General features: G+C 46.2%; 2 protein-coding genes across 2 annotated transcripts; one reads left to right on the top strand and one right to left on the bottom strand.

Annotated features, from left to right (window-relative positions):
- Window positions 1-51: 51 nt before the first annotated feature.
- On the top strand, window positions 52-4,620 carry dok3 (docking protein 3). Its single transcript, XM_037462287.2, has 5 exons — window positions 52-310; window positions 1,254-1,556; window positions 1,855-1,945; window positions 2,367-2,554; window positions 3,042-4,620. The coding sequence occupies exons 1-5, from the start codon at window positions 239-241 to the stop codon at window positions 3,876-3,878; spliced, it is 1,491 nt and encodes a 496-aa protein (XP_037318184.2). The 5' UTR covers window positions 52-238; the 3' UTR covers window positions 3,879-4,620.
- Window positions 4,621-4,630: 10 nt separating this feature from the next.
- On the bottom strand, window positions 4,631-5,699 carry atoh1b (atonal bHLH transcription factor 1b). The gene has a single exon (XM_037462299.2). It carries the CDS (start codon window positions 5,609-5,611, stop codon window positions 4,760-4,762), a length of 852 nt encoding a protein of 283 aa, XP_037318196.2. The 5' UTR covers window positions 5,612-5,699; the 3' UTR covers window positions 4,631-4,759.
- Between the last annotated feature and the right edge of the window lie 5,991 nt (window positions 5,700-11,690).

The raw sequence follows: 11,690 nt of genomic DNA, 5'->3' as shown, positions 1-11,690 counted from the left end.
GAAGCAGCGTCATTTAAAAGGGAAGTTTGACTAAAGCAAACTTCTTGTGGGTGCTTTCTTTCGCAAGCGCTCCAGCGATATCTTGTCGTTTACCCTGTTAGACTTTCACAAACAAGACAACGGCATGAAAGCTGCTGGTGACGTAAAGGAAACAAGTATTCTAGTGCTGTAGGATTCTAATTTTAACTTCTCACTTGTTGACCACGGACCACACCGACAACTAGAGTGAAAGATTTACATGCAAAGCTCAAGTATGGATGTCGTCTTCAAGGAGGGGAAGCTCTATCTTCAAGGGGTCAAGTTTGGGAAAGTAAGTGATGTAGAAATTCAGCGTAACTGGAACTTATCTTAGCTTATTTTTCTGAAGTTAATATAACCACTGAACACCTTGTTCAAATGTGTGTGATGCTATTTCTGCTTGCAGGAACTGCAAAAACTCGGTTGGCAAAACAAACGTTTTACATAGGAAATAGAAAGTCATTGTTTTAGAAAGGCATGCAATGACACCTACTTTTTCGGTAGCTATCGAGCTTTAGTGAACAGTACATTATCAGTAAAAAAAAATAACATTTTGTTATAGTCGGTCTGTTTTTGAACTGGCTGAAAGTCTGAAATGTCCCCACTCCGCCGGGTGTGTGAGTCCAACAAGAAGCTGCATTTTTTTTTGTTTTTTTTTTCAACATCTTTTTGAATGTTCTTCAAGCTATTCAAAGCAGTTGGTAACTCCCCTCCACATCCGTATTCTTTAGCTCAGCTAAGATGACTCTTCTTATCAGGAATCTTAGATGAACTTCACATCACCACTTCTAACATTCAGGAGGAGCATGGAGACTTATTCGGCCCGTGGGTGTGTGAGATCGTGTAATCTGACGGAAAATAAATTCAAGTGGGAAAGTTCTGGTGTTCGTTATCTCATAATATATATATATATATATATATATATATATATATATATTATGAGGTGATAATAAATAACACTGGCCACATCGAAAAAATACTTTGAATGTGGTTTGTTCTGCTGCCGCGGCTTGGCACCGGCCTAATCTTCTATAGGAACACCTTTAGTAAGCAGCAGTATGACGTTAATGCGCCACTGAGGTCAGGGAAAGGACAGGCATGCAGCAATCAATCCATACCTATTATTTATACACACTTATGGAAAAAAAGTGAAAGGCCGTATAACAATACACCCCATGTACATGTATACCCCTAATCATACAGCATTGCTAAATACCATTTGTAATCTCCTGCAGAGAACATGGCGTAAGATATGGATGGCGCTCTTTAAGCCCAGCCCCACGGGGGTCGGGCGCGTGGAGCTCTCCACGGGCCTCAACACCAACGCCGCCAGTGACCAGAGGAAGGTCGGTCGGCAGAAGTCGTCCGAGAGGAAAGTGGTGCGTCTGAGCGACTGCCTCAGCGTCAAGCTCGCTCCGAGTGAGTCGTGCCCTCCCGGGTGCGCCGCCTTCTACCTGCACACCATCCAGTGCACCTACACCCTGGCCTCCACCACGAGCCAGGAGTGGCTGAGTGCCCTCTGCACTCTGGCCTTCCAGGTAACGTGCGTCTCGGCTCTCAATCAGTGCAGCTTTTCCCCCCTTTTCTCCTTGTGACGGGGCGCAGGGTTGTCATTTGGGAAAGGTGGAAATGAACTTTCCCCACAACCAGAGATAGATAACACAATGAGGAAGTGGATGCAGTATCTGTAACTTCTGTCTCTTTACTTCTCTAATTCTTGTGCTTGCACAAGCTATGTACTTTCTTACATCTTACCTCTCGGAGGTCATAAAGTGGTGATAAAAAGGGTGGTGGTGTATGCTGCAGGTAGTGTTTACCGTGTCCCTGTGTTTGCAGAAGGATCCTGGGGATCCACACGAAGGGGCTTTCGAGAGAGGAGATGGCTTGACCATGGAGGACAATGACCTTTACTCATCTTGGACACCCGGTAATGGCAGACGACAGCTGATCAGTCAACAAGCACTAAAAGAAATAACAATTGGTTTAGTGACGAGTTTTTGGTGAGAAAGCAGCGTGAACGTGTTTTTACGGTTCTAATTTTTATTATTATCATACAATACAATTACAGAAACACGACTCCTCAAACTACAGTATGCTGACGCTTCAGCACTCCCGAATGGGCCGTTAAGAATTTGACTCAAGCTGTGAGAAACTGGAATAATCCTGGAAACAGGGTCTTAAAAGCAAATTGGTAAAACTGTAGTGAATGAAAAGACCAGGAAAGACCAGAAGTGATGTTTATCTGTAGCATTCAAGCCATCAGCAGAAAGATGTGAGGGTTCTGCTGCTCAAAGACCACAAATTGAGCCCTTCAGAGTGCAAATGCTTTCATGTCTCCTCGTGTTCAGATCCGACCCTTCTTCCAAATCAGTACCACGTGACCATCCAGAGCACAGAGGCATCCAGGAGGTGCAAATTGGCCGGCGAGTATCTGGTCTCTCCAGAACACGAGGCTGTGAGGCTGCTGGACATCAGTACCGGTCACATATTCTATCGCTGGCCATACAAGTTCTTACGCAAATTTGGCCTGGTTGAGGTAAAGTACTTATGAATACTCCTAAATTCTTAGATCTTAATGGTGGAACGAGCTCTCTGAGGACACACCTCTTCAGACTATACCATGACGGAAAACACTAACAAATTGTAGCACTTAAATTGTACTTGTACTCTACAGCAAGTTGTAAATCAGCTTATTTGATGAAATTGCACTTTCTTGTTTCTGGTTCTTCTGGGTTTGTATCCTTATGGTTGAAATGCACTTATTGTAAGTCGCTTTGGATGGAAGCGTCAGCTAAATGACATGTCATTTTAAAGTAAAATAGGAAAGGTTAAACACATTCCTTCCGCATCACGATACACCTGACATTCATCTCAGACCAGATGCATGACTTTGAACCAGTTTTTTGAATTTTTTGGAGAACATACTTATTTTCTTTCTTGCCTGTGTAATGTTTCTCAACAAGAAAGCAACCAAACCCAATTCCCCAGAACCATTCCTTTAAGATGCGTGCATGTGATTGCAGGGCGGATTCAGAATAGAAGCCGGCCGTCGCTGTGAGTCGGGAGAAGGAGTGTTCATCTTCCTGTCCAGGAAGGGCCCCGAGGTCGTCCAGGTTATATCCAAGCAGTGCTCTATCCAGCCACGTGATGTCCACCGAAGGTCCTTATGTGACCTGTCAACTGTTATCCTCCCAACCATAACCTGCAAGCCCGCCGCCCCCCACGTCTACAGTGCCGCAGATGATTCTGATGACACAGAGGGCGAGTCCGCCGACCACTACTCTACCATCAACGACCGCCTCGTACGGGATGTAAGGCGGCTGTCTCTCGCCAGAAATAGTCTCTCTGTGGGGGAAGAAGGTGAAGACGAGGATGAGCGGTGTCAATCCCTGCCAGCTGGCAGCCTGGACAGTGTGACGGAGCGCAACGTTTACTACAACCTAACAAGAACCTCACACCCTCTGATCAGAAACGACGACCTCCGACAGGAGACGGACTCAGGGTGCATCTACTCCCACCTCAAATCCGTCCATTACCCGGCGACGAATCCCCGGCCGCGGTCCTTCTCGCCACCGCTGCCTCCGCCCGCTGCCCAGCCCCCTCCCTTCGCCCTTCCCCAGTCGGCCCCCGGCTCCCCAGCCAAGCCGCGATACCAGCGCCAGCCCCCTGCAAATGACCACATCCAGCCGGGGTCCAATGCCCAGGCCCAGGCGCCGGATGACATGAGGGAGATGGAGGAGGCCACCTCCAAAGAGGCCCCTGGCAGTTTTAAACAGAGGCTGGCTGAGATCATTTCTAAGGACCTGGCAAAGTTCCAACCGCCTCTTCCCTCCGGGGCGGGCAGCCCCGCTCCTTCTTAGTAGGCCATTAGTTAAGGGACAGGCTAGGAGGAGCAATTTTGTCCATGATAGACTGCCATGAAAGGGTATTAGTTTCGTTATATCTTTAAAATCACCTCCTCTGGGAACACTTGGCGTCGGATTTTGGCTCGCAGATGTTTGTGTGTTTATCTGTTAGCCGCATGAAAAGGCATCTCGAAAAAACATTTTTTTTTTTTGTTGCAAAAAAGAAAATTGAAGCCATGTTGGTTCTTCACTGCTGAAATGTTAAAAAGAGCTTCATGTGCTGCACAGGCATTGATGGGACATTATCTGATAAGCTGATTGAACACTTGGCTGGTGGACTGTTTCCATATAAAATAAAAATGTTTTAGTGAGTTAGACAACATATTGGAATTAGCTTCTTGTCGTTCATGTTTTTCCTTAAAGAGAACAAGGGGTGTTCTCATTAGGGGGGTGACAAGTGTGATAAGTTAAGCACCAACTACTACATTTTGGACGTGGATGCTGGAGTTCACTTCACATTGTATAAATATTGACTCAGTTTACGCAACTGGATTGCCAACCAAAAAAAGAAACAACTTGAAATCTTGAAATGCACACACACTTTGGGTATATCTTTATTGTAGCAAAACATTGCTCAAAATACACCATAACTATACATAAATACCAAAATAATTATTTTAATTTAGGCACAAATGACACTAGGAATGTCTTGATTCAGGCCATAAAGTGCATTCATAAAAAGTCCTCTTAGAGTTCACCACGGAAGTAAAAAAAAAAAAAAAGAATTCAAGATTCCAGTCTGTTTTTTCACTGGCAGAACATGCAAGATCTTGGATGATGATTTGTGTGATTCCCATTACATTCATCTCACTGCCATTTAGGTCAGTGGTTCTCCGTCACTGTCTTCCACTCAGACTCTCCTCCATGTCACTGAGGTGCGAGGATTCCCCATCGCTGTTGTTGGACGAACTCATTGAATGATTTGAATCCAGGTCGGATGGAGCTCCGAATATTATGAGGTGGCTGACGGTGGAGGAGGGGGGGTCCCTCTGCTCTCCGGTCAACAGGTCCCTCCTGGAGGCCTTGTCCGCGGAGGCCGGACGTGGACTGACGCCCTCTTGGTGGGCCACGCCGGTCAGCAGCTCCGACAGCTCGTTGATGTAGATCTGCGCCATTTGTAAGGTGTCGTACTTGGACAACTTCCTCTCGTTCTCCAGCGACGGGATGACGCTCCTCAGCTCGTCAAACGCTTTGTTCAGGCCGTGCATCCTCCTCCTCTCCCTGGCGTTGGCCGCCACGCGCCTTGGTTTGTGGGGGCCAAAGCGGCTCACCTTGCCCCCCGCTCCTCCTCCTCCTCCATCCGCCGCCGCTGCCGCCTGGTCAGAGTCCGTGTCCGTGACGCACGCGGCCGGCGCGCAGTCGGGACGTCCACTCGTCGGCGCGGGTTTCTCCAGAGAGAAGCCCGCGTCCGCGGCTCCGTGCGCCTCCCTCCTCGGGAACGCGTGGAGGGAATTGGATGAGATCCACGCCTTGGAGGTGACGTGGTTGCGTTGCTGCAGCAGGGCCAGGTCCTCCTGGTACTCCGTCCAGCTCGCGAGCTGCGCCGCAGCAGTCATCGCTCGCTGCGGAGGCCCCGTGGTCGTGCGCCGGCAAGTGAAGCGGGTCACGCGGCAGCCGAAGAGACTCTGGATGAGGCCCTCTTCGTCCTTCTTCTTCTTCTGGGATGGTTTTAGCACTGCGCCAGTCATTTATATAGAGCCTCCCTTCAGTCACCTTGGTGTCACTCCCAAGCCAACGACCGCCGCCCCGCAGCCTCCTTCGGGAGGCAGCAGCCAATCGCACGATCCCCCCCCCCTGACCCCGTCAACGGACATTTAGACAAAGCTCCACTTTTTTTTCTCTCTCTCTCTCTCTCTCTCTCTCTCCTCCTATTGTGCATTGTAACACAATCACGATCACACAGAAGAAAGGGGGGGGGGAGTATTAATCATTCAAGAGCGTGGCTATATGTTTCAGACGTGAAATGATGATCTATAATGAGTCTGTTGAGTAAAGTTTGGCCTGCGCGTATGTCGGCTTTGTAATTAAAGTATTTCACCCCCCCCCCCCCCCCCCCCAAACCCCCCCATGAATGCTTTGTTTTTCAGACATTTGTGATTTGACGACGCAGATACTCATTTATAACATCATCATGTCTTTGCCTCTGAAGGATCTGGCAGCGTTGCGGTTTGTTCTCAAACAAGCAGTAAACGCAGGACAATCTTGCGCACATTATTTGCTGAACAACAATAAAACGAACAGGTGGAAGGCAAGGCTTGAGACACACCTGCGTGTAGAATATGATAACTGACAAGTTGTCTGAAAGCGATTTGTGAATCATTTAACGTGCAGAGCCCAAACACGGATCCGTCCCCATAAAACACGTTTTATGTTCCTCCTCGTTATTATTATCACAACGCATTCCACAAAGTTTGACCAAATCTACTGAGATTAATGCGTTTCGATCAGTCACGTGGTCCTTGAGTCGATCAGCTGGTGTCCCCTGGCACCTCTCACACACACACACACACACACACACACACCTCCAGTCACAACAGTGTCACCCACATCTCCCATATGCCGCTGCGGGTTTCACGCTGACACTCAGTGGTCTGACACGAGAGCTAATCACTCATTAGGTCATCAATTACACGAGCGGAACATCCGGGGGCCGTCTGAGATATTACGAAGAGTTGGATCAACCCAAGTATTCAGTCGCCCTCTCTTCTTCATCTTCTCTGTTGGTGTGGGCTGCGCGTGTGCGTGCGTGCGTGCGTGTGTGCGTGCGGGTGTGACAGTCGGGGTCGAGCACTGGTAAAAGAAAATCACCGTGACCTCCCTCGCCGCCAGCAGTTTAATGAGGCCTGGTCTTAGTTGAATAAATCGGCACGCTCTCCGTCCTGGGGTGTCCATTCTTTTTTCTTTTTCTCTCCCCCTTTTTTTTTAAGGCTACATGAATATTTCATTCCTTCAGCCCCACTGCCAGCGCAACAGCCTGCAACCCTGAGTGCAGGATTTAAAAATGCGGCTACACTTCCCATCTGGTGCGGGGCGTGCACGAGGGGGGAGTCAGGGAGGTGTGAGGAACATTTCTGAGGTCAGCTTCTATGACCTCCTGCCAGAAAGAGACAGAGGCGAAGGGGGGGGGGTAACCGGCGAGTTATGGGCAACTTTTCCGTGTCGGTCCCCTTTACAAATCAAAAAGAGTTGACTGTGATTGATGACTGTGCATTGAATATACTATAAAGTTATATATTACAATGCATAAATGCTACATTAGCAGTACTAGTAAGGCAGCATAAAACATTATTATACTACCAATGGCAAAATACAGTATCTTATAATATTCTAATGTTCGTCCTGCAAGAGGGCAAAAGTTAACTAAGTACCAATAGCTCGCAATCAAGTCGAGTCAATTGAGGATCTGTGTGTTCCATGGAGTCCCCGAAGAGCCTCTCGAGTTCAGACTGTATAGTTTCAAAACGTCACACAATGCCAAACAGCAAGCCGTCTTTGGCACAAAAGGCCTCAGCAACTTTACAACTCAATTCACAGCCTCGTGGTTTCACAATGTGTCTCACACTTGGCAACCGGAGCGCAGTCAGCGACCGTCCCAACGGGTCACCCTCCTCATCAAAAACTACTGAAACCTTCAACCCAACCAGCCAACAGCAGCACCCTCTTGTGTTCACACACACGCACACTCCCCCCCCCCCCCCCCCCCCCCCCCCCTCGGCTGCTGTTCAACTCCTATTAACCATCTGACGTTATTACAGCCCACGGGGCGCCGCTCGAACCTGTCAGTGTGGTCGCAGCTGTAAAATACTGGGTCCGTTACGTCAGTGGATTCCTCGTGGACTGATAGTGAAGACACTTCCAATTGTGGAACATCGTCCCATTGTTCTAATTTCTAGCAAATGAAGCAGGCCTAATAGTGGAATTAAACCATGTCCTCGTTTCACTGGGGAGGCGGGCCGTCTTAAAAGCTCCTCAGTTATGCCTGGGGAGCCAGAGTTGGGCAAACATGGCCCCGAGCAATCTATAATTAATGCAAATCTATTTGTGGAGACTTTCGTTTGAAGTGTCTTGTCTCGGTTTCCTAGCGCACCTGTTCATGATGTTACAACACCTCATAAGAACGACTTTACATCGTTACCGTCAGAGAGGACAGATTTATCCGTTAGTAAATGTGCCAAGGAACAAATACTTCTTGGGGAAATTGGAAGCTTTCTCAACATAATTGGTCCATTCAAAGCCAAGTAACTAAACTAAATGTTAAGTTGTTTTTCCTGTTTAAAAAAGTCATCCTTGTTCCATTACTACTGGTTAATTCGAATTCATTGATTGTTATTCTTTCGATGCTATTTTTTTAATTATTATTCTTGCAACCCAATATTTCCATGCTTTACTTCCTGATGAGTTCAACCCAACAATAACACACAGAGGAAACGTCCCGCTCCTCTACACAGTGAGCCGTCTTTTTAATTAAAGACTCCTTCACTTTGCAACAATGGAGCGTTTCCATCTTACCCCAAACAGTCACACCATCGTGCACCGCGGAACAGTGAAGCTCTTAATGCGGGGAACAGGCTACTCTGTAATTATGCCCACACACCCGAAGCTACGGAGGTGGTCCTCCTGCGCAAAGAGACACATCTGTAATGCCGGGGTTCCCGTCGCAAATTAGGACAATTAGCGGCCTCATTAATTTGTTAAAAAAAAAAAAGAAAAAAAAGGGAAGTAATATTCGTGTCAAAGTAACCGCCCATTATATCGATGTTATCTGTGGTAGGAGCGGGATGGAGCTGACTCTGCTCTGGTTTCGGGCACATTAATGAATGAATGAAAACCCTTTGCCGTAAACACGCCGGACCTCGTATCGCGAGAACAGCTGCACGGCGGAAACGTCGCGACGTGTGTCCGTCAGAGGGCCGTTTGTAAGTACACGTGATCCGGGGCATAGACGGGGCCCGCGGGGGAGGGGGAGGGGGGGGGCCCAGCGGGCTTCCAAGCCGGCATGACTGAACACGAAACGAAGCGGGGCTTCAAAGTCAGACCTGCACCAGCGATCACTGGCGTTAACAGGCAGCTTTTGTACGACACGTGTCCCCCGATAACATCTGGCTCGCCGAGGTGAGGTGGGTGAGGTGGGCTGTTCATGGAGGTACGTCTGTGTGTGTGCAGGCCACGCTCCGCCATTAACCTGTAACACACCTTCACAACACTTTCAATATTAACGAATAGATAAGTCCACATGTAGTAGAGTACTATTTACACAACTACAATTGTATGTACTTTATATTACTTTCTATACTTCTTCTTTTCACTTCTTCTTCTTCTTACCTCAAATATATGATTTGATTTGCAGAAGATAAAATATATTTTAGAATTTGTATTTGGTTGAAAATGATGCTGATATGTCAGTGTATCTAGTAAACAATGGTGTATCAACATAAACACAAATATATATGAAGCTATTCTTGTCAGGGTGAAGTGCGCGTTGTTGTCGTCGTAGTAGTGAACTCTCAGAGTATTTAATCAATCTTCAAAGGGAAGGGGGGTTGTATTGAACTTTTCCTCCAGTAAGGCTTTGGCTGGTTAAAAATGCAGATTCAACCCAGCTCTTTTCTTGTACCAGCACACCATATGGGAGATAGGCAAGCACGAAGTACGCTGTAAAGACCCAGTCAATCAAAGGAAGAAGAAAGGCTTTCAGACACTTGAGCATTGGGGACTCTGAGAGCTGTCAGCAGGCAATAAACACTTATGTATAATGGATACTCCGGCTGTTGTGCTCTTAATAATGTCCTTGCGTGGTGTTTTGTGCACATTTTCCTTGAAACATTCAAAATAAAACTAAGATAAAAATTATGTTGCTATTAAATAAGTCCTGACCTGTAAAGAACATTTCCTGAAACGTATTATTTTCACAAAGCACAAACAACACAAAAGTGTAAGACTGTAGTGCGACAACAACCTAAAAGCTAAAGCAGCAATCTCAGCAAAAATATTTTCTAAGGTATGATTTATTGAAGGGCTATTATTATACATTTTACAGATTTTCTTTTTAATGTATATTCATTTTTCTGTTGACTTTTTTCCTAGTTCTTGTAACATTTGAAATACATTTATTTTATTAGTGTACTTTAAAAAGGGAATCTCTGGACTGATGTCTTTATTTAATTTATTCTATAGCAGTTAAGGGATTTTTTTTTTCTATCTTATTTGGATTCCCTGACCTCTCATACACAAGATTCTTTGACAGCTAACAAAGAGAAACATTGAGTAATCAGTTAAGGATTAGAAAAGAATAGGAAGAGTGTATTTGCTGTTTTGAGATCGAAAAAGCCAACATCATGCAATTCCACCAGATACCACCAGATGGAGACTACACAACATACACGGTCATGGTGTTAAAATAAACATTGATAGCTTATTCACATTTCCATCGTAGCTCACAAAACGTACATAATATACCTCGCATATAAAACACAATATATATATATATATATATATATATATATATATATATATATATATATAGACACACACTCCAACCAGCCAAATAATCCCTAAAGAGCTGATGGGTTCATTCACTAACTGGAGTACAGTTGTGTGAGAGCAGCATATCTCTGGAGGCTCCAGCAATGGTCCACAATCACAACGCTATTTACTGTGAGGATTAAGATGTGTATCTCATCATAATAAGGCCTTACTCGGTTCACGAGGGATTACCTCCCACACGATATCGGACGTGACAAGAAGCGATCTCATGCTCTAACCCTCCTTTCCCGGAAAAGAGGAAAGAAAAAAAAAAAAACGACCTCAATTTGTGAAACACAGGAAGGTCCCTCGCGTCATTTTCGTTAACATTGATGAAGCAAACCCGGATAAAAAAAAAAGTAGTTTTCTTTGGGCCAAAAAGTGTCACCCACCTGTCAGTAGGGAGCAGTAGTGGTCCGTGCGTGTGGAGGCGAGCTGCACGCCGCCGCAGACCCCGACGCCGTCACTCAGTAAAGATGAGCAACACTTTGTCCGCTGACCCCTGTGACCTTGCGGACTGAATCAAACGCGCTGCACAGGGCCGGCGCGGCTACCACGTCGCGTGCACGTCACGGCATCAGGACGCGGCTGTTTTCATTAAGAGACCCTTTAAAAAGTGCACGACCTTTGTCTGTTTTTTTTTATGCCCTTTAAAGTCGGTGAAAGGAAACGATGGTGGGCGACTCGCATCCTCCCCTTGTCTTTGTTTTTGGCGTCATCTCGCTAAGCTGCAATTTTTAAACCAAAAGTTTCACCAGCTTGCCATTTTCCACATTGAGAGTGGGATGAAATTTAGTGAATAAAATAGATTTATAATTATGTCTGTCATGATCACGGTTTGCGAGGGTTAGCTCAACAAGATTATTTCATTAGACAGATAGTGACAGCCACAACCAACTTCAATTATAATCGTACCGGCCCTGTAATTTGGCAGTAAGGATTGTTCCTCATCCTTCAGTATGGATTTTCTATGGTCGATTAATGTAATTGGATCGAGAATCACTGATGTCTCAGTTTGATCTGACATCTGAGCTGACGTCATAGTTTGCAGCAACAGGCATTGCCCTCATGTTTGTGGCTTGGTATCACGGACTGCATTTGAGCATTTTTGGAGTGTGTGAAGGAGGAAAAAGCCGGAAAGTGCAAGATTGGAAGAGCCTTTGTGGTGTTTACAAGGTGACAATGAGGCGTTGAGTCCAAATCTACGAGGGACGCGAATAAATAACCTTCATTCTGAAAAGAGCA

Source organism: Pungitius pungitius, chromosome 2, assembly GCF_949316345.1.
Source record: "Pungitius pungitius chromosome 2, fPunPun2.1, whole genome shotgun sequence".
Lineage (NCBI taxonomy): Eukaryota > Metazoa > Chordata > Actinopteri > Perciformes > Gasterosteidae > Pungitius > Pungitius pungitius.
This window is presented reverse-complemented; position numbering and strand designations above follow the sequence as displayed.

What these genes read in the sequence shown, in the direction of transcription:
- atoh1b (XM_037462299.2), bottom strand. Translation starts at nt 5,611, where the DNA reads ATGACTGGCGCAGTGCTAAAACCATCCCAGAAGAAGAAGAAGGACGAA.
- dok3 (XM_037462287.2), top strand. Translation starts at nt 239, where the DNA reads ATGCAAAGCTCAAGTATGGATGTCGTCTTCAAGGAGGGGAAGCTCTAT. An exon ending in TCTGCACTCTGGCCTTCCAG is followed by an intron (nt 1,557 to 1,854) that starts GTAACGTGCGTC and finishes CTGTGTTTGCAG; the next exon opens with AAGGATCCTGGGGATCCACA. An exon ending in GCAAATTTGGCCTGGTTGAG is followed by an intron (nt 2,555 to 3,041) that starts GTAAAGTACTTA and finishes ATGTGATTGCAG; the next exon opens with GGCGGATTCAGAATAGAAGC.